General features: G+C 46.8%; 1 protein-coding gene across 2 annotated transcripts in view; it reads right to left on the bottom strand.

Annotated features, from left to right (window-relative positions):
* Marchf6 (membrane associated ring-CH-type finger 6) overlaps window positions 1–1,612 on the bottom strand; it is a 69,018-nt gene extending 67,406 nt beyond the window's left edge. For both annotated transcript variants that reach the window (XM_052159460.1, XM_052159461.1), the window contains exon 1: window positions 1,367–1,612. In XM_052159460.1, coding sequence (XP_052015420.1) covers window positions 1,367–1,385 — 19 coding nt within the window. In that variant the 5' untranslated portion in view covers window positions 1,386–1,612. The remainder of the gene's footprint in view (window positions 1–1,366) is intronic.
* Window positions 1,613–25,227: the final 23,615 nt, after the last annotated feature.

Raw genomic sequence — 25,227 nt, 5'->3', positions numbered from 1 at the left:
TCATTTGAGTCTTTCCCAAAGTTCTGCAATGGTAACTAGCTTCACCCACTGAATAGAACCATGCTGTAGCATAATGAAGCGGCAGCGACAAGCGATGAAAATGGGGTCAACTGTCTCTTACCACCTGTGTGAATCTTAACCAAGCTATTAAATACGTCTAAATTTCCACAGCCACGGAAGGTAATACAGATCCACCGCCCCACCCCGGGGGCTGTCAGGAACTTCAAAGTGAATCCTCTTGTGCATGTTTTGTAAACTATACTTTTTTTTAAAATCAACACATCACATTATTACTAAACTTTTTATTACTCTAATGACTTCAGTACAGTGCTTGATGGTTCAATTCCATGTAAAGTCGGCAAAATAAACCCTGAGGTTGAAAAAGACGCTCATTCGAACGAGAATATATTCAAACAATGACTATCTGCGCTAGTAAGTACATGATCAATAATTTCCTCTACAGATTCACTAATACATCAATGACTCTAAAAACTGCTTTAAAACACCCTGCCAACGTCAGGTAAGCGGCTGCTTTCTACACTCATGTGGCTGTTTTTTCTCTCGTGTTCTCTGCTAATTCAGAACAACCACATCCAAAATACACGACCGCAAACAAAACAAACAAACCCTTGCCTTCTGGTGTCAAGGATTTACAAGAAACCTAAATTTTAGCCTCTTTCCCTCCAACAGTCTCTAGGAACCGTCCTCTCTCGGGTCTGGTCAATGCACTTAGCGTAAGGCGAGCAGAGGGCAAGGTTTTACAACAGGGGTCAGTTCAGTCCACTCGGCAGTCGTCACCTCGCGGTGTATTTTCCGCGAAGTTTCAAAGTCAACAAAGAAGTTTTGTGGCAAAGGTTTTAGGTCCAATAGGACAACAGCAGAGAGACCAGGACAAGGGAAAGAAGACATGAGTGGGGGAGGGGAGTGGAAAACGCCCCCGGACTTCGCACTGCGGCCCCCTCCTCCGCGGACCGCGGGATGGCGGAGGCCCGGGCCCCGATCTTCCTCACCGCCTAGTCCCGCAGCCCCACGGCTCGGGCACCCTAAGGTCTGCAGCGCCCCACTTCCCGGCACCCCCATGTGTCAAGCACCCCACGTCGCGACACCCCACATCCCGGATATCCCGCGTCCCGGCACCCCACGTCTCGGACACCGAAGTCCTGACACCCAGTGTTGGGTCGTCGCCCGCGGGAACCGGCGGGGGGCGCGCAGAGGGTCACCTTCCGATCCGAGCCCGCCGGAGGACCGGCTCGACACGCGCGCCCGCCGGCCGGGCGAGCAAACTGCCCGCGGGGAGCCGCCGCGAGCGCCCCGGCTCGACTGGAGCGCGGGCGCCGCTGCAAGGGCGCGGGCGCCGCCGCCTCACCTTCCTCGGCGGTGTCCATCTTGTCTGGGGGGCGGCGGTGACGCAGCCGCGAGGCGCCCGCGACCCGGCAGAGCCTCGGGGCCCGAAGGGAAAGGCGGGAGGGAGGAGGGGAGGAGGAGGAAGAGGACGCCGGCCCGGCAGGTGCGTGCGCTCAGGTGCGAGAGGAAGCCAGACGCGGGCGAGGGGGAGAGGGACAGCGGCTGACAGAAAGCGAGCGCCGGGGAGGGGGAGGGGCGCGCGGCCGGGAGACGGGCCTGGGCGGGGCGCGCGGCGGAAAAGGCGGGGCGCTGGAGCGCTAGGCGTCACATCCGGCGCGCGCTCTCGCTCGCTCCGGGTTGGGGGCGGGCGGGTGCGAAGAACGGCCTGGTGGCCAAGGCTGCGCGGGATGCGGACTGTAAGCCAAGGCGGCACGGCATGCTCCGGGACAAAGGAGCGCGGAGCAGCGGGAGCGAGCGCGGCGAGCCGGGCGCGCGCCCAGGCGGGTGTGCGGGACAAAGGCCCCAATTGGGGTACCCGACCGCCACTCCCCGGGCATTCAGAATCGGCCCCGGAACAAGCATTTTTGGTTCCGCTCCAGAGTAGTTCTGAGGCACGTCTTAAAGAATTACAAAAGCTAAGATGGAAAAAGACAAGCACCCACGTTATCAGAATCTCTCCTGGGGAGGCTTATGCAATTGATTGGAAAGACCACGTCTTCACAGCTGAAGGCTGACAGTGAATCCACCTCTAAGGGAGATTGGTTCAGATGTCGACACAGTTAGGGAAACTTACCTGGCCAGAACTAAATGGCTGATGAAAGAATGATGAAAGACTCAGCTCTGCTCGCATCAGTAGGCCACCTTCCTCACATAATCCTTAGAGCTTTCTCTAAATAAGGTAGGACAGGTTAGAAGAAAAGTTTTTCCAACACGAATGCTTAAACATGCACATAACGGAAAATAGATTCAAGAAATGGAATTTTGTCCATCTCTGAGTAGGAATCGGAAAGACACTACTTTCGATCCTCATCTGAGTTTGAAAAGGAGTCCTTCAAAAAAGACAGCAACCCTTGAATAAAGTCATTGATTTGTCTGTTTTCTGTATTTCTTGAGACAAATTCTTGCTGCCCCAATAGTGGAGATGATTCCAGTAAGAATTCACTGGGTAGGGCCTACAGCAGACTGCTCTGAGCTAGCCAAGACCAGGAACACAGAACCAGAATTCAAGTCTGTCAGATAGAATAGGGGGAAGGATTCTGGGAGAGAGAAAAAGGTTTGCAACAGGAAGTATCATTAATATTATTCAGGGCCGGTATGTAAACCTGTTGGCCATGGATAATGTAAGGTGGTGGAATGGAGAGCTTTCTCCTTGTGATTTATTTTCCTTGTGTACTCTTAGGAACTCAAGGGGAAAGTACACCTTTCACCAGGAATCCCTTCCACGTAGCAGTACATTGTGCAGTGAATTACCTTTTCTGGTTTAGACTTTGGATGACATATAAGTAATCAGACAATGTCTGTTTAGTTCCTATTGTGTGCCAGGCAGTCTCGACAACAACCCTTTGAGCTGTATACGTCCGTGAGATCTCCCAGATGCCTCTAATGGAAACTTGGCTACTTTTAGGCTAAAAGCAGGACAATACTCTTAATGTGAACTTCAAGATAAGACTGCTGGGTCACAGGGCTACTAGAAGCAGAATCTCTCTGCCCCATCCTCAGCTTGGCCTTTCTATGCACATTGGGTTCATCGTGTCCAGCCAACTTCTTCCACATGGCTGGATACAGGGGAACATGAAGCTCTCTATTACCAAATTTAAAACTCCCAGGGATGCCAGGCAGTGGTGGCGCACGCCTTTAATCCCAGCACTTGGGAGGCAGAGGCAGGCAGATTTCTGAGTCTGAGGCCAGCCTGGTCTACAGAGTGAGTTCCAGGACAGCCAGGGCTATACAGAGAAACCCTGTCTTGAAAAACCAAAATAGATAAATAAATAATAAAACTCCCAGGGAAAAGCAATCTCTCCAGCAAATTGCCCATCTCTGAACCTAACAACTGTGCTGAAGGGGGACCTGTAACAACACAGACACAACCATGTTCATGGTACTGCCATGATTGTGAGGAAGTGTGCTATTTACTATGCTCTAAGGATACTTTACTGCCACTATTGTAAGAGAATGTTGGGGTCTGAAAACAGCTTGTTCTGTTTGTTGTGTCTGATGTAATTAAAAGTTTGACCCAGAGGTGAAAGGGCTTAAGCAAAGGTTCCCATGGTGTTTCTCGTCCCAGGTTCCGGCACCAATGAAGGGGTCTTAAAAAGAGAGGATTGGGGGTTTAGAGAAATGTGGCACGGCAGTGTGGGAGAAGGGGGTGCCCAAGCCGGCCCTTGCCCCAGCACCTCTCTCCCCTGAGGGACCACACACACACACAGGCATGGTATAGAATAGAGTTTATTCAGGGTAGAGGTTGGGAGTTAGTTGTGGAGAAAGACAGAGAGAGAGGGGGAGAGAGAGAGAGAGAGAGAGAGAGAGAGAGAGAGAGAGAAGAGAAGTGGAGGCCGGCCATGACCACGTGGAGAGAGGGGGAAGGGGAGGAGAGCCCAAGGAGCAGAGAGGTGAGAGTAGGATGAGGGAAAGAGAGCGAGGAGGGGCAAGTAGCCCCTTTTATAGTGGGCCAGGTCTATGGGCTGGGGAATAGCTGGCTATGGCCAGGTCAGTGTGGGGTGAAGCTTAGACAGAATACCAACAGGAGGTGTCACTTGTGCACGTGCTGGAAACACTGGGAAGTGGGGCCTAACATCCAGCGCCTAAGCCATTGGAAGACTGTAGTGAGAGTTTGGGGTTGGTTTTTTTTTAACCCGGTCATGTGACTACTTTTGTTTTAATCCCAGGTATGGGATATGGGGCTGCTTCAGTTTGGCCACACCTGTTGACTATGAGTGTCTAGTGCTCTAGGACGGGTGTGATCTTTCCTGGAGGCAGAGTTTAATTCTGGGGACCCTGGAGAGGGAATAAATGCCAGAGCCCCCGAAGGGGTGGGAGGCGCTTTGAAGGAGGAGGAGGAGGATGCAGAAGAGGAGAAGAAGGCCGTTGGCTCCTGCTGCTCCTAGTTGCTGCTGTTTGATAAGAAGCTGGAGATATCCTATTGACAAAGATTGGACTGGTCCCAAGAAACTCAATGCCTCTAATCATCAGGAAGTAGTCAAAAGGGGTCTGCATCGCCTTTCCCCTCCAACCTTTTTTCTCTCCTACCTTGATGTACTAGAACTCAATAGAATAGACCAAAAAAAAAAAAAAACAAACAAACAAACAAAAGAAAAATAGCCCCAACAGAAGACAGTCCCTGTAGGTTTGTCTTTGAGAGTTCTCACCCCAAAAAGGCTAAGTTTAGCCCCAAGCAGACTCTCAGCTCCTGATTCCACACATTCCACTCCGGCATGACCAGCACCTTCGTCCTCTGCCATATCTGCACAGCTTGCAGCAAGAGGAATGAAGAAAGGACAGGTGTCACTCAGAGAAGCTGAGGTCTGTGGGCCATGATTACGCTCATGGACTAGCCTCATGGTGCCACTGTTGGAGTTTTGTCTAAGCTCCACCCCACACCTACCTGGCAATAGCCAGGTATGCCCCGCCCCAGAGATCTGGCCCACTATAAGAGGAGCTACTTGCTCCTCCTCTCCCTCTTTGCTCTCTGCTCTCCCATACTCTCTCACCTCTCTGCCCCTGGGGCTCTTCCCCCCTCCACGTGGTCATGGCTGGCCTCCACTCTCTCTATTCTCTCTCTCTCTCTCTCTCTCTCTCTCTCTCTCTCTCTCTCCCTCTCTCTACCACTAACTCCCATCCCCTACTCTGAATAAACTCTATTCTATACCATGTCTGTGTGTGTGTGGTCCCTCAGGGGCAGAGGTGCCCAGGCAAGGACCTGCCTGGACACCTTCCCCCATGCCGCCTAGCCACACTCACCTAACCCCCTATAATCCCCCCCTTTTAAGCCCCTTCAGCCACAATCCCGTATCCCGCTCCTCATGTTTACGGTGAATAGCACAGGAGGAGTGAGCTCGTCCTGACAGGAGTCTCTGTGACAGAATGGTCTGACATTGCAGTCATCTGGAGGAAGACGCTGCAGTTACTCGTTTTTGCACACACTGGGGTCCTTGACATGGGTGTGTCCTTGTCAGTAATGCACGGTCACTCAGGACTTCATGCACACCCACACATCATCCCTCCCACACACCAGTCGCCACGAGATCCTCACACCACGTGAAGTTATTATGCAGGACGCCATGGTCTTGAACCAACAAAAGCAAGCTAGGTAAGCCTCTTTTCCCTCTCCCCATCCCTTGCTCTGTGACACGGTCTCACCCTGTAGCCTTGGCAAGCCTAGAGGTTCTCTTTCTGTGTAAACGGCTTGTGTCGGGTATCTCGTTATGGGATGACAAGATGATTCAGAGAGGACATGTGGGAGGATACGATATAATTTTTTGAGCATCAACGCTGACAATAGCAAACTAATAATAACAGTAACTAACCAAAATTCCCGTTATGTCCAATGAATGTCAATAGCAATCCTATGAAGTAAATACACCCGTTCACAGATGACAGCAGATTCACAGCAGGTGACTAACACGAAGGGAGGGGGGAAGCCACAGCTCTGTCTGACTCTAGGGCTCCATATTTTAAACCTCATTGGTTTAGCATAGCAGCCACTCACTGCCATCCATCCCTCAATCCGTTATTGTTTTTTATTGTGAGCTTAAGTGTGTATCAAAGATGTGACCTTGAAACAGTTGCACAGAACCCTCTCTAGGAGGCATGGGTATAGTAACCAGCCAAGAGCCTGCCCACAACCTTGTCATGGAGAACAGCAAACTGCTGTTCACCGTGCTGCGTTAGGTTCTTTCCTTCTCACTCCAGCTTCTACTATTTTTCCCTTCCCACCTTCCTTTATTCCTATCTTCCCTCCCTTTCTATCTTCTTTATTATTTCTCTTCCTTGAAATGAGACCCAAAAGCAGGGGCGGGAGGAGTATACGGGTAAAATACAGAAGCCTGGTGTGGTTAGACAGTGTATCACAGTCAACAACTAAGGATGTTAAGAGTAAAGATGGCTCCCCAGTAGTAGAGGAAATTCAAATATGGAAAGAGAGAAGGCTAGACACAGTCCTGAAAGATTAAATCTACAAGTCACTCCTGGCAGGTACTGCTGTTCGAACTTGGCCATGGGTGATCAAATCATCTCAGGCAATGAATCTGGTAGAAACAAGCTTGGGCCCAAGCATGGTGGCACACACCTTGGCATGCAGAGGCAAGCAGATGTCCCAGTGTGAGGCCAGCCTGATCTATAGAGTGTAGTCTATCCAGGACTATGCAGTGAGACTCTGTCAAGAAAGAAAGAAAGAAAGAAAGAAAGAAAGAAAGAAAGAAAGAAAGAAAGAAAGAAAGAAAGAAAGAAAGAAAGAAAGAAAGAAAGAAAGAAAGGGAAGGAGGGAGGGAGGAAGGAAGGAAGGAAGGAAGGAAGGAAGGAAGAAGAAAGAAAGGAAGGAAAGAGAGGAGAGAAAGAAAGAGAGGAAGGGAGGGAAAGAAAGAGAGAAAGAAAGAAGGAGGAAGGAAGGAAAGAAAGAAGGGAGGAAGGAAGAAGGAAGGAAGGAAAGAAAGAAGGAAGGAAGGAAAGAAAGAGAGAGAGAAAGAAAGGGAGGAAGGGAGGGAAAGAAAGAAAGAGAGAGAAAGAAAGGGAGGAAGGGAGGGAAAGAAAGAAAGAAAGAAAGAGAGAGAGAAAGAAAGGGAGGAAGGGAGGGAAAGAAAGAAAGAAAGAGAGAGGGGGGGGAGGGAGGGAAAGAGGGAGGAAGGGAGAGAAAGAAAAAGAAACAGAAAAAGAAAATAAACAAAAAGAAAAGAAAAGAGATGAGCAGCTCGGGCTGCTAGGTCCCCAAGCCCTTGACAAGAGTAAACATGAGTTCTTTCTGGAAAGATGTACCTATCCTTTATTCAGTGACCTTGTGAGTTCTTTGTGGTGACTCTTTGAGGGTGTGTGCATATAAACTACAAGTATAAAAAGTAACACACAACAGTCAAAACCACCCCCATTAACCTCCTTCTCCCATTCCCAGAGAGGCAAAGTCTCACTCAGACTGAAGTTGCATGCCTCCCTGCACACGGTGTTGGGTACCTACTGGGATCTCTTCAGTTACCCACCACCTGGTTCAGTTACCACGCATGTCCTGATCATGTATCCAGATCATTGATGCCTTCCTCAGTTCCTGATCCCAGCATGTGCTACTTAAAATTCTTTAACCTGTAGTTCAGAAACTCTAAAAATCTCTTATCTATGTTAGTTAGGGTTTCTATTGCTATGATAAGACATTATGATCAAGTAAAATTATAGAAGAAATTATTTACTTGGGTTCCAGAGAGGTAGGAGCTCATTGCTATCATGGCGGGGAGCACGGCAGCGAGGGGGCAGCCATGACACCAAGCACGGCAGCCAGCGGGCAGCCATGACACTGGAGCAGCATCTGAGAGATCTCATTCCAATCCACAAACAAGGAACAAAGAGAGCTAACTCAACGTGACAGCAATTTCTTGAAACCTCAACGCCTGCCCTCAGTGGCATACTTTCTCTAGCAAAGCTACACTTCCTAATCCTCCCCACCCACTGGCCACCAACTGGAGACCAAGTATTCAAATGCCTGAGACATACAGGGACATCTCATTCCAGCCACAATGTGCAACGCTGTTCCCTTGCAGAGTCACACCGCTGTCAGTAACACGGGGGCAGAAGAGGAAAGATCTTGAGGCAGTGCCAGGAGGACCAAGGCCCTGTAGGTCCTGCCCAACTGGCTACGTTTAGTGTTTAGTCAATAGCCATGCTGTCTTATTAGAGGATTACCAACCTCGCTTTTAACATCTAAAGAGCCTTCCCCCTCCCTAAAAGGTTCCACTTCCCCTCTTCCAACACTTCCCTACTGTGAGTCTGTCTCCACTAGGACAGCCCTCAAGCATCCTGTCCCCGGCTACATATCCCACTTCTTTGTTAATTGGATTGTGAGCAACCCCCTCTCTAGCCTCTGGGTCATCCCTGAGAAACTGCTCATATAATAAGCAGATGGTGGCCAGACCATTTGTAATAGAACTCTGTTCCACAGCCTGCAGCAGCCAGGCGGGGAAGCCATGTTGGCCCCTCTGTAGCAGTGAGCAGGGCACAGCAGGGCAGGGTTTCCTCTCTAACACTGATTCCCTCTGTGTTTGCTGCGGCTGCTTCTACTTCAAGACCAGCTAGAGAAAGACAAATGTGTTCCCATTCCAGTCACAGGGGATGCCCTGACCTCATTCACACCGCTAGCCTTTAACCAGGTCTTCTCCCTCCCCGGTCCCGCCTTCCTCTTTCTTTTCCATTATAAAGATCTTCACTCTTCTGCTTGCCAAACACAACTGGCAGTGGTAGACTCCCTTTCCACAGAATAGCCTCTGCTTGTTCTTGTTTGGGAAACTTTGTTTATTTTTACCTAATTTTAGTGGCTAGTTCTGAGGTCTTATGGTTGGTATTTTTTTGCCCACCCAATTTTCTCTCCTCTGAAGGCTCCTCACCAGCCTCCAGCCTGTCTCCTTTCAGCAGCAAAGACAGTGCCCTTCCCTGCAGTGACTCATCGTTTGTTCATTGTGTCAGAGGAGACTCCAATCACCCACCGTTGGACACCCACAGAGCTTCATTTTAGCCCCAGTGCTGGGGAAGCAGTTGCCATAGTGATAGATACAGCCCCCCCCCCCCCCCCCCGCAGGCTCACTTCAGAGTGGATGGCTAGCCCGTGCCAGGAGGGGTCAAGCCCTTTGCATGGTCTGTGTTGTTCAATACGCCCAACCCACCCCTCACCTCTGAGAGTACAGGCGGAGCAGAGGGTGGGAATCCTCCACGTTCGTCATTCTTAGAGTCTGGATTTAGCACACCCCTCCCCCACTGGGGCTCAATGGCTGGCCTCCACGGTTGTGAGGCTTACACTGTGCTGCTCGGCAACGAAATGACAAGGTAGATGCAACCTCCACTGAATGTGTATGGATACCTCAATCTTTTCAAGAGGGAGTAAATCTAAGTGCTCCACGCTAAGACGGGGTGGGGCTGTCTAAGCCTTCTCAAAGGAAGGTTAACAACAAGAACAGACAGTGCACAGGGCAAGTACAGATCTTGATAAATTACAGCCGACATCCAAGTCCAGAGAGAGAGAAGGAGCATCTCCATTTCTTCAGGATCCCCGAGGAGTTTCCTCTGACCTCAGGGCCCACCTCCTCAACACAGATGTGATTTCCACCATCACCCTACTGCTCCACTGGTTTAAGACTCACATAACTAGGGGCTGGAGAGATGGATCAGTGGGTAAGAGAACCGACTGCTCTTCCAAAGGTCCTGAGTTCAATTCCCAGCAACCACATGGTGGCTCACAACCATCTGTAATGGGATCTGACGCCCTCTTCTGGTGTGTCTGAAGACAGCTACGGTGTACTCACATAAAATAAATAAATCTAAAGACTCACATAACTAGAATGAGACTGTAGACCTTTGTATATGACTCGACCGTACAGGGCACTATAACAGTGAGATTCCCCATGTGTTTGCAATAAGGTGTGTGTGTGTGTGTGTGTGTGTGCTCACAGTGCTGAGCACAGTTCCCTCCACCTCAGCAACAAGACTATCCCATTCAGTAGTTGCTCTTCTACATTTGAAATAATTCCCAGGTTAACAAGAACATTGGGGCTGCAGTGCAAATTCTCACAGTGGTTTCACCCCCACTTAGCAAACGTTACTATTTTGTAACCTTTTCTTTACCAATGTTTCTCTCTGTACAGTGTGCCAATTTGTCTTTAAAAAAATGTAAGAAATTATAAATAAATGTCCTTACCCCTAAATACTTCAATGTACAAACACATCTTTAAGGATTACTTTTTTTTAAAATTATGCAGCAGTGCAGGGTTGTACATGTGAATGCAGGTGCCCACAGAGGTCAGAGGGGTCTGATCCCCCTGGAGCTGGAGTTCTGGTGGTTGTGAGATGCCCAGAGTGGGTGCTGAAAACCAGGCTCAGGTTCTCTGCAACGGTAGTACTTAAATGCCGAGCCAGCACCACCCCTCCCCACCGTGTGTGTGTGTGTGTGTGTGTGTGTGTTATATTTTTATTTATTTTGTTTGGATGTGGGAGCAGGAGGGACCATGCCACAACTCATAAGTGGATGCCAGAAGACAACTTATAGGAGCTATCACTCTCCTTCCGCCATCTATATCCTAGAAATCCTGCTATCTTGGCGGTAAATGTTTTCACCTGCTAAGCCATATCACCAGACTTTTTTTTTTAAAGCAGAGTCACACCATGTAGCCATGGCTACCCTGGAACTCACTATGTAGAGCAGGTTAGCCTTGAGCTCCCACCAAGTGCTGAGATTACTGGCCTGGAGCCCTTCTCCTTGAACTCCTTGGCCTCGAACTCAGAACTCCACCTGCTTCTGCCTCCCAAGTGCTGGCATTAAAGGCGTGCACCACCACTGCCTGGCTCTCCTCAATCCTTGAGCAGCAGAGATCAACAGTAATGTAACGCCGCTGCCAGCCTCTGACGTGCTGGCCCCAAGGATTTGAGAACAGCTCCTTAAGTCTTGGAGCCCATGAACCTGGGAAAATGGAAGAGAAGCAGGTCCTGGTCTCTACAGGCGGCTCTGCCCCCTCAAGGACCTGCAGTGACAAATAGCATGTTGTGTTGTGGTGGTTTGAATAGGTATGGCCCTTATAGACTCCTGTGTGAAAGCTTGGCCCATAGGGAGTGGCACTGTTAGGAAGTGTGGCCTTGGAGTAGGTGTGGCCTTATTGGGGAAGTATGTCACCGTGGGGAGGGCTCTGAGGTCTCTTGTGTGCTCAGGCTGCTCACAGTGTGGCTCACAGTCTCCTTCTGCAACTTGCAGATCAAGATGTAGAACTCTCAGCTCCTCCAGCGCCATGTCTGCCTGCATACTGCCATGCTTCCGGCCATGATGAAAATGGACGAAGCTAAACTGTTAGCCAGACCCAAATTAAATGATTTTCTTTATAAGCCTTGCCTTGGTTGCAGGGTCTCTTCCCAGAAATGGGAACCCTAACGAAGACACATGTGATCTTTCAAATCTAACCTCTTCTATGTAACATGCTTTCAAAATCCACCCGTGGGATAGCATGAATCAGTACATCATTTCGTACCATTGCCTCACAGCATCCCATTCTGTGGATATTGCCCTCAGGACTGGACACTCCAGATTGTGCCGACATTTTTGCTGTTATGAGCAATGCTTCTGTAGACCATCCAATTGTGTGGCTAGACGTGCGGCTTTATGCTTTGAAGCAAAATTGCTGTGGTCAAGTGGCAACTGATGTTGAGAGACTGTCAAAGCCTGATCTTAGATATTCTAGGAAGAGGGAGCAATGGGAAAAGCAAACAAAAAACAAGCAAAGTTTGATGACCCAAGTTTGAGTCCCAGGATCAGACATGTGGAAGAAGAGAAAACCAACTTTGACAAGTTCCTCTATGCTCTGGCCATGACATGCACATATGCATATACAAACACACACACACACACAGACACACACAGACACACACACAGATACACACAGACACACAGAGACACACACACACACACACACAGAGACACACACACAGACACACACAGACACACACACAGACACACACACACAGACACACACACACAAAGACACACAGACACACACACACACAGACACTCACACACACACTCACAGACACACACACAGACACTCACACACACACTCACAGACACACACATACACAGACATACACACAGACAGACACACACACAGAGACACACACACACAGAGACACACAGACACACACACACAGACACACACACACACAGAGACACACACACACACAGACACACACAGACACACAGACACACACACAGACACACACACACAGACACACACACACACAGAGATACACACACACAGACACACACACACACAGACACACACACAGACAGACACACACACACACACACAGACACACACACAGACACACACACAGACACACAGAGCACCAAGGGAGTGAGCACCTCCTCCTCCTCCAGGGGTTGAGGGAGGCAGACACCCCACCTTATAGTCAGAGCACATCCCAGATGTTTTAGCTAGAAGTGAGAAATCCACAGGAGGGCCCAGGGGAGGCCAGCTCTGCCAGAACATGGGGGTGGGGGCAGCAAACTCTGCCCGAGCAGGGGAGGAGCTTAGCAGCTGAGATAATATTTACCTCTACCTTCAAAAGATTCTGTGAGTTGGCAGCAAATCAGAAAAAAAAAAAAGCCTTCTGGGAAGGAAGACCAGATTACATTAACACCAAGCCATGTTTGAAATCCATGATGTCTGGTAATAGTAAGAAGAAAGAAGGTAAACTGAGGTAGAAAGTCAGTGACATATTAGGGAGTTTAGATGTGACCCTAGAGGCCCTGGGTGCTTTCACAGGGCAGGTGGTTAGCTCTTATCCAGGTGTCTTTTATCCAGGCGGTCATGGAGGTGAAGAGGCAGGGACGCTGAGGCCGAAGTCTCACTGGAGGCTGCTGTGGGAAGACAGAGCAGGGCAGGAGGTCATCGCATAGCAGGAGAGGGTAGTGAGAGATGAGAACCGATGGATCAGTGAGCTTTCATTTATATTTTCCAGAGAAAGAACCATCTGGTCTGAAGTCCTTGGCTCTTGGGGCGTGCACTGTCCCTAACTGCTTGTTATGTTTGCTCTGTAAAGAGTCCCCCTGGGCTTGTGTGTTTGAAAACTTGGTCTCTAGCTGATGGCACTGTCTTGGGAAGTTGAGGAAACTTTAGTAGGAGGCTAAGTCTTGATGGGTGTGACTGTGACCTGCTCTCCTCTCCCTGATCTATGGTCTGTGCCTCCTGCCACAGAGCAGGAGGTCTCCTCTCTGTTCCCACAAGCTGTGAGCCAAAACAAACCCTTCCTTCTTCAATTTGCTTTGTCGGGTAACTTGATGCCGGCAAGGAAGAGTTATGAATATAACTTTAACGGTGTCTGTCTGCTGATGAGTTTGAGTGCCCATTACCTTAGGAGGAAGTTAGCTTTGGAGTTAGAGGGAAGGGATAAGTATTTACCATCTGCCTTGCTGGGAAGCTGCTCAAGAGGGCCCCTTCTTCAACACACCCCTCACCCTGACCCCATGCCAGCCATTTTCTTGTCAGACATCTAGGATCTGCCCTGACAGCCAATGCACCTCAGCTTCCCCTGCTACTGCTGCTGCTGCTGCTGTGGGGACAAGCTATGTGCCTCCTTTCTGTCTCGTGACCTCTGCTCTGTGTATCTGTCTGTCAGTAAGTACCAGCCACTTTCCACCTACCTGATGTTCCCAAGAGACTGGCTGCTCTCGAAGGAACGGTATGTCTCCTCTAACATTCATGCCCTGGGCTCAGAGTAAGGATCAGCATTCTAGAAAGGGGAGCTGACTCAAATAGTCAGGTGGAAACACATCCCATGGATGGATACGGCTGAAACGCTGGCCTTGATCTACAGAACGGCAGGCCAAAAAGTACAAAACTCACAAGCCTTCGTGGTGTTCTTGATTTCCATTCAATGTTCTTGAGGGCCAAGTCCATGGCCAAAGAGAGCTGTTAGGACAGAGGCTTTGAAAGGGAAAAGCTTGGCGAGGGTGAATTGTTGTAGAGTCCGGCTGTTGGTTTCCTAATTGAGGTATTTGCGCATTGCACCTTCTTCCAGGGATTTCTTGAAATGAGGCCAGGCTGCAGAGGTGATTGGGGACCAGCGCGGAGCTGGTCTCCATCCAAACACAACTTCTTATTGCAAGAGCTTGATTTTGGCAAGGCTTGGCGGGGCGTAGGGGTGTGTGAGAGGATACGTCTGAGCAGCAGTGTGTGTGAAGATCATGTAGGACTTTCTCTGTGTCACCCACCAGGAACCTGCAGTCTGAGCTTCAGAGTACAAGGAAATTTGGCCACATCCCTTCTGTAATTGGATCCTTTCATTTGTTTTACAACACCAGGCATCAGGAAACCAAAGAGAGTTGACTGATAATTACATAATAATCAAACATTTAAAAATAGTGAATGGATTCTGTGGGATTTGTGTGTGTGGGGGGGAGGGGAACCACATTTTTTTACATGAGGTTTCATGTGAAAACCATCATTTGAAATCCCAGGAAAATCATAAATGTCCATCAACCAATGAAAAGGTGCTGCAGAGCTGCCCTGGAATTCTATCCAGCTGTCAAGAAAATTGTAATTTGCAGAAAAATGAGTACAACTGGAAAATATCATGTTACGTAGGGTATCCCAGAAAGACATCAATGTGCTCTCAGATATGGCTCTAGTTATATGTGTGTATTATTTATGTGGGAGAGAGCATGGACAGAGGGAGGTAGGAAGGATGCTGGAGGGGAGGAAAGAAAGAGCAAGGAGGGAGGCTAATAGAACAAGACAGAAGGCGGAAAGAGAAGTACAGGGACAGAGGGGAGGGGGGGCAGGGGGCAGGAGAGACAGTGGGGGAGGGGAGCCCCAAAATGCAGAATGCAAGGCGGAACCAGCAAAACCCAACTAGATCTATGTGAGATGGTCCGAGGAAGCCCATTCACCATGCCAATCTCAAGCAACAAAGCAACAGTGGAGAGAGGCTGGGTAGAGGGCTCAGTGTGAGAGTTTGTCCCCAGAAACAAAATACTAAGGCAGATAATGGTGCGCATTTGTAATCTCAGCATGGGACCTGCTAGCTCAGAGGAGCAGGTGCAAAGGGTGGTGTGCAGAATCGAGAGAGCTACAACAGTAGTGGAAGAAGAGACGTCGCTTCCTGAAAGTGGTCCTCTGATGCCCACATGCATTTCGTGTCATCCCTAAACACATGCACACACATCCCTGCACATACATGAAATAAATACATGAAAATTTAAAACAAACAATAAAACCACAAGAATGACATTATTCACATTCCTCTACGACTGATTTCTGATATTTTTTTAAATGATTTACTGCCGGGGACCTGCCCCAGCCTTTACAGGTATACTGAGGTGGGATCGAGCATTGGACAAAGGCCAAAACCTGAAAGCTCTCTCTTACTGTTGTAACTCTCTCTTACTGTTCTAGGGGCCACAAACTGACAGCCTCTGGAAACTTAAACTCCCTCTTGCTATTCTGTGGCTAAAAGCCACTGGTTTCTGGAAATTAACTCCTGATGCTAGCAGCAGGTTATACAAAGAAGTCTTGGTTGCTAGGGCTCTTTTCGCTCTGACCCAAGGGCTCCTCCCTGGCCAGGCAAGAGGCTTGGAGTTCATTAACTCGTTGTAAAACAGAGAGAGAAAAAAGAAGAGGAAAAAATGAAAGAAGGAAAAGAGAAAATTCACACATGTAGAAGAACACTTATCACTCTGGATGAAACAGAAAAAGAACATCCAACAACCCTTATTTTCTGTTCTCGGTATACGTACTGTCTCTAAAAATTACCTCACACAACTACCAGGCAGAAGCGTTACAGCAGGATAATTGATTACATGATTTCCTAAATATTTTTACATTCCAACAAGTTCATAGTAACTTTAAGGTAATAATTCATGTCATAAATCGATAAGACTTAAGAAACATCAACAGAATTGTGTAGAGGGCAGTTCTGATGCTTTGAGCAGGAAACTGTTTACTCCTGCTAAGAGTAGTGTGGGTAGGAGAATCAGAGGAGACTGGGAGAGGAGAAGGGGATGTACTAGGGGGTGGCGGGGTGGGAGTGGTGGTGGTGGAGATAAAGTCAACGACCTCATGAATTTTGGGTAAGTAACCTCTGGTCACTCCCCCTACCTGGCCTAGGGTAGCAGGGGAAGATTTAGTAGTGTCCAGTCATTGTGTTAGCCAAGGCATATTAAGAATAACGTGTGTGTGTGTGTGTGTGTGTGTGTGTGTATGTATGTGTTCTATTCAAGGATCTGAGACAGTTCCTGGGTGTGTTCACAAGTGTGACCATCTGGGAACATAAAGCAATGTCGACAAAACTACATGCAACAGAATTGTTTACATGTTTTTTCATTAAGACTAGTATCTCACTAAACATCCGTTATCTGTTAGTAGCCCCATAAGTTCACTTTAAATTTAAAGCAATACTTTTTATGTCTGAAGTTAGCACAGTTTTGTCAAGAGAAAAATTATCTGCTTGTGTCTTATTAGTTTTGAAGTTTTGTATAGATAAACTAGTCGATATTTTATGTTTTGTCCTGAACCTACAATAAATTTTCCATTCCCCAGTTTATGACCTTTAGTTACCGGATAATGGTCTCATACCTAATCTAGAAGGAATGTTTTCCTTGATTGTAAATTTGTTCTGAGCCTGTTTTCTTTGTCTAGAGCAATTAGACCATGACACATGAAGGTTTACAGAGTTCTATTTGCAGCTTTTTAATTCTATAGGGGACTGAGATTACTTGTATCAGTTTAAGCATTGTATAAAATCATTATCAGGAATTGTGATAGCATTATTTCATCTATACAACATTACTGCGTGAGAGTATATCTTCATGCTTATCTGCAGGAAATCTGCCCAATGGGGTGGGCTATGCCCAGGAATCACTAGGCTGTGTAATAGTGACAGCAAAAGGCATGTCTGTAGCAAGAAGCAACCGTGGGATGGAGTTCTTGGGATCTTGCCTCCCAGAGCTCACCCATCTCGGGCTATGCAAAACGGTGGGCCAGCTCCACGAAGTTCACTTGCATGCCTTTATTTAGCCTTCCCGAGATGGCTTCTGACAGTTAACTGCATTAAAACTGCACTGAAGAGGCTGGAGAGATGGCTTAGTGGTTATCCCAGCATTCACGTGGTAGTTCATAACTGTCTGTAGACTTGACACCCTCACGCAGACATACATGAAGGCGGAACACCAATGTGAATAAAAATTTAAAAGTTAGAGAGAAAAAAACTACACTTAATGTGACTTTCCTATTCAAAAACCGTTTTAACCTAATTTTACCCGGTTCACAGTTTCACAGATTAAGAGCTACTTAGCCTTAGGCATAGTGGAACACACTTTTAATCTCAGCACTGGAGAGGCAGGTGGCTCTGCCAGCGTGTAAGAGACAAACTCTCAAAAATAAATAAAGAAATAGATAAATAAATAGCTAATTTAGTGAATCCTTTCTTTCTTTTTTCTTTTCTTTTCTTTTTTTTTGTTTGTTTTTTGGATTTGATTTTTTCAAGACAGGGTTTCTCTATATAGCCCTGGCTGTCCTGGAGCTCACTCAGTAGACCAGGCTGGCCTGGAACTCAGAAATCTGCCTGCCTCTGCCTCCCAGAGTGCTGGGATTACAGGCATGTGCCACCACTGCCCGGTTGCTAGTGAATTCTTTCAAAAGTGTCAAGTGCCACTGATACAGTGGTGGCTGGAGGTTACAGTTAGGGCCCAGAGGAATGTACACCTGTGTCTTCTCCTTTGCAGTGTGTCACCTCAAACTGCTACAGTTTCATTCTGCTGTTAAGCCTGTAACTCACTTTAAATATAATGTTGCAGAAGTCCAGTCATACTAGCACTGAGTCTAGGCCTTGAGAGATAATGTGAATCTTTTTCAATCCCTGGGAACAAGCAAGGATCTCATGTGAAGAGGAGCTGTGCTGATGGCCACCCCAAGGACCCAGCCCTATCCCAACAACTCCAGCCATCCATGGACGACTGAACAGGGAGTGTAGCCTGGGTTACTTCAGACACCAGACAGTGGTGCTTTAGAATTTTTGAACTTCAGCAACGAATGACTAACATAACTGATATCCTGCCAAGGCCAGAATGGAGTCCTTTTCTCATAGAAGATTTTATGGACTGAGGACAATACTCAAAAGTAGAGCACTTGTCTGGTTGGGGAGGTGGGGGGAGGGGGTCCGGGTACAATTTCCAGATCCCTAGCTCCAAAACCAAAACTGTAAACCCTAAAAACGGTTCCTAACTTTCAGTACCATGGAGTAGACTTCCCACCACTGAAGTGATTGAGAAAGTCCATATGTTTGGCTTTTAACCTCAAATAGGAAGGTGTACACCATGTGTAATTCTAGGACAGAGCTAAAGGGCTCGTTGGGGGAACGAAATTGATAAGGAGCCCCGTGCTTGCTCCTCCTCGTTCTGCTCTTCTCTGTAACCCAGGAGTGGGGCTCTGCTCATTGGGAAAGGTGAACCCTTCCTCCCTGTTCCTTTTGTTTCCAGATGAGACACTTCCCCTCAGCAGCTGTCTGGACTCAGTCACACACTGTTTCCGTAAGGAAATACTTCTCTCTTTCCCATCCTCTCTCCCTGATAGCATGCTATTTCCTGCAGGAATTTAAATTAAAACGCTTCTTCCAAGTCAAAACTTTGGGATAAACTGTGCTGCTTTAGTGAAAAAAGAAACACATAGCCAGGCATGGTGGTGTACACCTTGAATCTCAGCATGCAGAAGGCAAAGACAGGCAGAATTCTGTGAGTTTGAGACCAGCTTGGCTGGTCTTCAGAGTAAGTTCCAGGACAGTCAGGGCTATGTAATGAGACCCTGTCTCAGAAAGAAAGAAAAAAAGAAAGAGAGAGAGTGAGAGAGAGAGAGAGAGAGAGAGAGAGAGGAAAGGAGAGAGGGAGGGAGGGAGGACAGGAAGGAAGGAAGGAAGGAAGGAAGGAAGGAAGGAAGGAAGGAAGGAAGGAAGGAAGGAAGGAAGGAAGGAAGAGAAGAAAGAAGAAACAGTCAGGCAGGGTTTCTTTCATGGGGTTCCCTTGGATTTTGCTTTTGTTTTTTGAGACAGTCTCATATAACTCAGGCTGACCTCAAATTCACCACAGAGGATGATCTTAAATTTCTGGTCCTCCTGCCTTCACCACCTATTGAAGGCTGTGATTACAGGTATGAGAAACTATAGCTATGTAATAAGTTCTGGGAATCCAAGCCAGGGCTTCATTCATATATTACATTGTAGCAAATGAGTTACACCCCAATCACTCTCCCTAGTTTTAGCTTTCAGAACAGTAGAAGTGGAGCAGGTAAGGTAAAACCTTTGAGACTGATTTTGTCACCCATCTACAGGTGCTTTGGGCTGTGTGAATAACTTGTTTCCTTTTATGTCTATGAAGCATTTCATTATACAGATGTACAACAGCTTGTTGATCCATTCATTACATGTTAAAATTGGTTCTGATTTGGCATGGTTATAAATAGAGCCTCTCTTCTTTTTGATTCATAAAATTTCAGTGTTTTTATTCAAAGCTACTATGTCAGCAGAAATATTAAACCACCATTTATAATTTGTGGCTTTATCTGTCAAGGTTTTTTCTTAGTAGTTTTGGGGAGTGTTAAATAAACACTTTGTATTATGTCTAAAAGTATATATTAATTAAAAAAACTGCTGAGTTTCATTATTAAATTTATTTTCGTACAAGTTACCATGTGGCCCAGGTTGTCCTCATTATGTAGCTGAGAATGACCTTGTACCCCTGATTCTCCTGCCTTAGCCTCCCATACACTGGGATTACATGTGTGTGTCACTATGCTTGGTTTTCCTTATGACATTTTTGTACAAACACATTGTTATGATACTCACCTATACATTACATATATATACACCTCCAGCCTTCTGGCCTGTCATTCAATAGTTCCATTTCTGATGTATAATATATTTTTTCTACATGTTCAAGAAGTCTACACACGAAAGAAGAGATACAGTCATTGTCTTTCTCATTTGAAAAATAGCTAGGTGTGGCCACTTGTACTAAGTAAGCTGTGGGTGGTTACAGACTATAAGGCTTAGCACTAGGATCGGCTGGACAACTGTGTGATAAAGTTTCACATTTCATTCTGTAAGTATCAGGGGCTTTATAGAAAAACACAGCTGTCTTGGTTGGGGTTTCTATTGCTTTGACAAAACACTACGATGGAAAAGCAGGGCGGGAAGAAAAGGGTTTATTCAGCTGGCACTTCCATAGGGAAGCCCATCAAAGGAAGTCAGAGCAGGAACGCACACAGGACAGGAAACTGGAACCAGCTGATGCAGAAGCTACAGAAGAGTGCTTGCTCCTCTTGGCTTGCTCAACCTGCTTTCTTACAGAACCCCAAACTACCAGCCCAGGGATGGCACCACCCATAATGGGCCTCCCCCACTAATCACTAATTGAGAAAATGCCTTACAGATGGATCTAATGGAGGTATTTCCTTAACTGAGGTTCCTTCCTCTCTGATGACTCTAGCTTGTGTCAAGTTGACACAAAACCAGCCAGCACAACTGACCCCTTGCCAACTTAATACACAAATACATCACTATTAAGCCTCAAGCCTTCCTTTCTTATTCATACCCAAGATCTCACGTTAAAAACAAAAATAACTTTAAAAGTCCCAGAAAAGGGGAAATCATTTGAAATGTAAATAAAAAATATATCGAATAAAATTTTAAACAAACAAACAAAAAAAGTCCCAGTCTTTACGAATTCAAAACACATTAAAATTTCAGTCTCTTTAAAATAACCAATCTCTCTAAAAGCCCACAATATCTTTTAAAAGTTCAAAGTCTTAGCTGTTGGTTTCTACAAAAACCAAAAATAAATGAAATACCTTCTTCAAGAGTGAAGAATGAACGAGGGCATAGTCACAACCTGAACCAAGCAAAATCAAATTCCAACAGTCTAGATAACTCCACGTCCAGTCATCTGGGATCCACTCACGATCTTCTGGGCTCCTCCAAGGCGTGTGAGTCACTTCTCCAGCTCTGTTCTCCACAGCACACACAGCTTGTCTTCTAGGCTCTGGCTGACTCCGCTCCACTGCCACTGCCGATCGTGCCGTGTATCCCATGGTTATCGGCATCCCCAAAATGCTAGGGTCTTCTGCTGCAACTGGGTTGCAACTTCCACCAATGCCCTCTCCTGGCCTCAGTTGTTCTCCATGACCCCTCCATGCCTTCAAAATCAGTACCCCCCGGTGACTGTTATACTTCCAAGTTGGCTGCTAGCAGGAGATACAACCTCAGCCACTTCTGGAACACAGCTTGTGTGTGCTGACCCGGAGCAAATGCTTTCCAGAAGATTTCACCCCAGTGACGCTAGTCTCTTCTCAATCACCAATTACTTCTTAGCTCCAGCTATCTGGCATCAATTTTCCTCGTAGCACATAGGTTTCACTTTAGGGTTGCTGGTCTCTTGTTAATCACAGCTGGATCTTCAGTCCCAGCTCACCAGAATGACAACATCTCAGTTCAAAATAGAAAACTGTCCTAATAGAGTCTTTACACTTCCTTGTGAACTCCACAAGCCAGGCCTCCATCTTCTCACTGCTCTCAACATTTTTTTAAAAATATTTATTTACATATGTATATGGACATTTTGTCTGCATGTACATTTGCATAACAGAAGGAGGTACTGAATCACATGAGACTACAGTTATACATAGGTAGTAAGCTGGCATGTGGGTGCTGGGAATTGAACTCAAGACCTCCGGAAGAACAGCCAGTGATCTTAATTACCAAGTCATCTCTCCGGCCCCCCTCAACATTCTTATCTTGAGGTAAGAATGCTCCTACAGAACATGCCACTGAATTCTCAACACACAATGGCTTTTCTAGCCCAAAATTCCAAAGTCCTTCCACAATCCACTCCAGAACATGGTCACATCTGGCACAGTGATCCCACTATCCTGGTACCAACTTGTCCTAGTTAGGGTTTCTATTGCTGTGACAAAACACCATGACCAAAGAGCAAGTTGGGGAGGATGTGGCTTGTGTGGCTTGTGCTTGCTGTTCAGTAAGACAGCTAGCTAGAGCTATGTTTGGCCTGTGCCTCTCCTCTGACCTCATGTTGAAGTACTTCACTGAGCCTGAATCTGAAGGAAGAGCCTTGAGGGATGAAGGCGAAATGAGGTCACAGGCTGGAGCCGTCCTACACAAGGACGACTGTCTTTAGAAGAGGAAGAGACAACAGGTATGTCATTTTCCACAGGTGCACAGAAGCCCCTTTTATTCATTTGGAAACTCAATTCCTGTGATGTCCTGTGTTTGGACAATGGACACAGCTTGTGAATATTCTTGATCATTGATATCAATGACTTCCCCAGGAATATCTACCAAACCACCCCTAATTTCATCATTTGCTGTCCCTGGAATTGTAGGAATATTAATTTGAGTGCTCTATTGTTGTAAAAGATCTCTTCCCCATAAATTTATGGGCATGCCAGCTACATAAGGTTCTGGCCCCACACAGTTAATCCATCGGACACTTTGCTTTATTCCTGAAAATCTACCAATCCCTATACATTGTGTATGAACCTTCTGAAGTGTCCAATCTGGATTCCAAGACTTTTGGGAAAGTACACTAACATCACCTCCCATATCCACCAAATATTCTATATCAACGCCTTTCGTTTTCTCTGATCACTAACAATTTTGCCAGAACACACATTTTCCAGTACCCCCCAAAAGTCCCGTTCTTTCTACAAGAGCAGCCTTGTCCTTGATGTAGGGAAACAATACCAGTTGAACAATTCTATGACATCTCCTTTGTCACATATGACATACTTGGATGCACAATAAATCCTTGAGAAGTTAACCCACTTCTTCCCGAAGACAAAGGACCAGTGGTTAACTTGTAACATTCAACTTTTGGTGATAATGTAAGAGGGGTGTCTGTGGCCAAATCTAAAGCTGAACTTCCTTCTGTAGCATTTTGATTTTCTTGCCTGCTGGGTACTGCCTGGCTGACCAAAGGCAAACGGCTCATATTGTTTGCTGTGAGGCCTCAAGCTGACACTCCCCTCTGTTCATTTCCTGATGGCAAGAAGGTTACCTCATAAGTCTCTCTTGGACTGACAATTCTTAGACCAATGTTTGCCCTTTCCACGGTGGCTACAAAACCCTGGAAGGCTTTGTGGATAATTGCAAGTAAAACCTGTTTGTTCTCTTCTACGAATGACATGTTCCCCAGAGTCAATGTGCCTGCAGTTTTCTTTTAAACTATATGAATCATTATAATTAACAACAAAATATCCCTGTGCTTTGCTTTGGCAGAAATAGGCTCATACGCATTCCTGGATTCTAATAACTATGAGAAATCTAGAACAACTGAAAGGGTGCACAACTCAAGTTCTCTGTTAAAGCCGGGTGGTGGTGGTGCACGCCTGTAATCCCAGCACTCTGGGAGGCAGAGGCAGGTGGATCCTGAGTTCGAGGCAGAACAGAATTCCAGTAAGATTAAAGTTTAATTCATATAAGATTTCAATAGAGATAAATATTATCAACTAAGAGATACCTGCCCCCAAGAAATGGTGCCTCCTTGTCTGCCATCACTGAGTTGCTGAGGCCAGGCACTTGGCGCAGTTATGAACCTCAGAGATAGAGAATGTGTCTCCTTGCTGTCTGACCACCCTGTGGAGTCCCTTCCACAGCACTGATGCTTCTGTGACTCAGAGAGTGTGCCTGGTGGCTCACAATTAAAGCCCTTATACACCTCCTGCTTTGATAGTGGTCTTAAACTAAACACTCATGCCCATCAACATGGAAGAAGGTTAAGCTTATTGGAGTCTTACATCCTCTTGCTTTGTCAGACTGCAGGTAACTTTTGTTTAAAACACTAAGTGAAAACTGGGTGCCACACATGCATCCTTCCATTGATGAGTCTATGCTCCTGGCCAAGGCCTGGTGAGGAGCCTGTATGACACAGGCCCAAGTCCTAACACCTAGAATCTGTGCAATCTTTTTACAGATGTAATCAAGGATCTCGAGCTAAGATCTCTTTGGACAAATGCTTTGGGCTTAAATTCAATGTGTCATTGTAAGAGATGACAGAGAAGACTGGGACACAGAAAAGCCCTCATGCAGATAGAGTGGAAACTGAAAAGATGCAGCTGCAGCCTGGATCTCTTCACGTGCAGCCCCAGAAGTAGGAAGACAGAGGGAAGAATCTTCTCCCAAGATGCATTGCACAGCCTGTATCTTCAGAGCTGTGAGTGAACACATTCTTGTTGCCTCAAGCCTCCAAATTGTGGGCGTTTGGTAAGGTGGTCATATTCACACGGGATGGAGTTACAGTACCTACTTCATGGGATATATTTTGAGACTCTTGAGGTGTAAGTATGGAAAGCTAATGACAGCCTTAAGCTTGAAAGGGACACTTGTCTTAAGGAAGTTAGTTACTAGAACCGAAGTTTGAGAAAGGAACTGGAGCTGGCCTGGGTGTTTCATACCTGTATTCCCAGCACACAGACACTGAGGCTGAGACAGAAGGATGCTGAGTTCAAGGCTAGCCTGGGACACATAAGAAGATCTTGTCTCAAAATAAAATATCTGAACCTCGAGGTGGGAGAGAGATGGAATGCAGGTCTGGAGTCCTGGTGGGACGCCCCCCTTACCTCTGTGCCTGTTTCACTGTCCCCTCTCACGGAGAGCTGCTCACATTGTAGAAGACGGCCATGGGAGAGCGCCTGCCTTCATGTGTGGTCATTCCAGCCCCCCTTTAGCAAAGTAACTAACTTTCTCTCAGCCCCAAACTGAAGAGCCAGTTTAGTGATAGAAAATACAGTAGCCTGAGATGTTGGCCAGTAGTAGCAGCCTTTAAGCAGCCTACCATCATAAGGGAAAGAAAAAATCGCTAGTCTGTAGTGTACTGTGCTGTGAAGCTACACTGTTCAGAAAGTTGTGTGCCCTCAATACTTTTTCTACCTAGGTTACTTGCAATTTATAGTGGGATTACAGGCCTTACCTTAACAGAGTGACATCTGTGCTCCAGGACTTAAAGCAACAATAGACACGGTTCTATTTCATCTTTCTGAGGTGCTTCTTGTGACTTAGTCTAGAAAGCATACACTGCTGCTTTGCCTTAACTAAGTTCAGCCCACATTTAAGGTGCGGAGCCATCTTTCTCTGGAAGAATAAAAATATTTATGGATA

The sequence above is a fragment of the Apodemus sylvaticus genome, chromosome 16 (genome assembly GCF_947179515.1).
Source record: "Apodemus sylvaticus chromosome 16, mApoSyl1.1, whole genome shotgun sequence".
Taxonomy (NCBI): Eukaryota; Metazoa; Chordata; class Mammalia; order Rodentia; family Muridae; genus Apodemus; species Apodemus sylvaticus.
The sequence above is the reverse complement of the archived record's forward strand: the minus strand, read 5'-3'. Positions and strand labels throughout refer to the sequence as shown.